The sequence below is a fragment of the Poromitra crassiceps genome (genome assembly GCF_964638095.1).
Source record: "Poromitra crassiceps genome assembly, contig: HAP1_SCAFFOLD_357, whole genome shotgun sequence".
NCBI lineage: Eukaryota > Metazoa > Chordata > Actinopteri > Beryciformes > Melamphaidae > Poromitra > Poromitra crassiceps.
The window spans coordinates 32,001-33,778 of NW_028152047.1; the positions used below are offsets into that span (position 1 = coordinate 32,001).

At 40.4% G+C, this 1,778-nt stretch overlaps 1 protein-coding gene across 1 annotated transcript; it reads left to right on the forward strand.

Annotated features, from left to right (window-relative positions):
* On the forward strand, positions 1-783 carry LOC310771104 (olfactory receptor 10H2-like; the record flags this gene model as incomplete). Its single annotated transcript, XM_083663774.1, has 1 exon — positions 1-783. The coding sequence occupies one exon, from the start codon at positions 1-3 to the stop codon at positions 781-783; it is 783 nt and encodes a 260-aa protein (XP_083519900.1).
* Positions 784-1,778: the final 995 nt, after the last annotated feature.

Consider the following 1,778-nt stretch of genomic DNA (forward strand, 5'->3'; position numbering starts at 1 on the left):
ATGGACAATGTTACTGTATCTTTCATTCTTGGGGGTTATGCACATTTTGGACATTTGAAATACTTGTATTTTATAATAATAGCATTGTTGTACATTGCAGTTGTTTTTTCCAACACAGCAATCCTTGCGGTTATTTGGACGAATAGAAGCTTACATGAACCTATGTATCTGTTTCTGTGCAGCCTGTTTGTCAATGAACTGTATCGTTCTGCAGCGATTTTTCCATTCCTTCTGGTTCAGCTGATCTCTGACACTCACACAGTTTCTGTCCCATGGTGTTTTTTGCAGATGTTCTGTCTATACTCATATGGAGGTACGCAGCTTCTCACTTTAACCTTCATGTCTTATGACCGATACCTTGCTATCTGTCATCCTCTACAATATAATACACACATGACATCTAACAAGGTGGCTGTATTTATTGTTGTGACATGGTTGTACGCTGCTCTCATAACCCTGATCAATCTATCCTTGAGTCTGCGTTTGACACTGTGTGGAAACTTCATCAATGATTGGAAGTGTGCCAACTATCTCATCGTCAAGCTGGCATGCTCACGCTCTGACACCAGAGTCAATAACATTTTTGGTCTCTTTAACCTTTGTCTAACCAACTGTGTCCCTGTAATTCCCATCCTTTTTTGTTACATGAAGATTCTTTACATTTGTTTTGCTGGTTCAAAAGAGACCAGGCAGAAAGCTCTTAGTACCTGTGCTCCTCAGCTGGTTTCCTTTCTCTGCTATTCCTTTGCTTGCATCTTTTTGATAGGTATCAAAAAGAGTTGACCAGAGGAGTTGGCCCCATGTGTTGAAATATGGTATATTTGTGTATGCTCAGACATGGGTGAATGTTTTAATGCTTTTAAATCCTATCATGTATGGAATGGGGCTGTCCAAAATACAAGGCATATGTAAAAGTCTGGTCTATTGTTACATACTGGCTCGTTCCAGGGTTCCTGTGTAAGTGTGATAAGTCTGGAAGACTACTGGAAACCAAATCTGTAAATACAAATACTATTTTGTAGTCTTGAAATGTGTGTGTGGCCCACTATCATTTTCTTTATTTGGGTTGTGGTCTGGTGAAACAAAAGTTCAGTAAATTCACAGAATTTAAACAAAATATGAATATGTTGGCTAATTTTTTTTTCTTTCTCTTTTCTCATTTTCTAGGGTGAGTGTAGCCAGTGTAAATAAATACAACATCATTTCATGTTTTTCTTCTTTCTGTATTTTCCCTATAATTAATCCATAATGTCATGCCTCTTTCCAGTTAACTTGACACATACATCTGATAGATGCACCTGGCAAGGGGGAGGCCAGGCTTCACTGTGCAATATGCCCTAACCCGACATATTACACACTACATCTTCTAAATGCAACTGGGATACATCATCAGTGATGTAACCTGGGGTCGTTGGGTGTTTGGGGTCTCACAACATCATACACACTCGCCCAGGTGACCCAGCTGAGGCTAATTACGCCTCGGCTTGTATCCCAGCAGCAGCCACTCACGGATCTGACCACTTAATCTTCCTCTGCAATGTTGCTAGAGGACGGGTCCAAGAAACCCCAATCCACTGCTGTGGAACTACTCCGCACGGACCAGAACATCAGTGCATGGAGAGTCGAGGCACTGTGGTTCTCCCGGCCGAGCTTCTCCTTCGACAGTTTAATAGAAACTTAAAAGTTCCTTTCAAGGTAATCAGGAAATTACAGATTTTTATTTATTTATTCCACTTCTTGTATAATATCTTACCATCTCCCATGTTTACAATGAGATG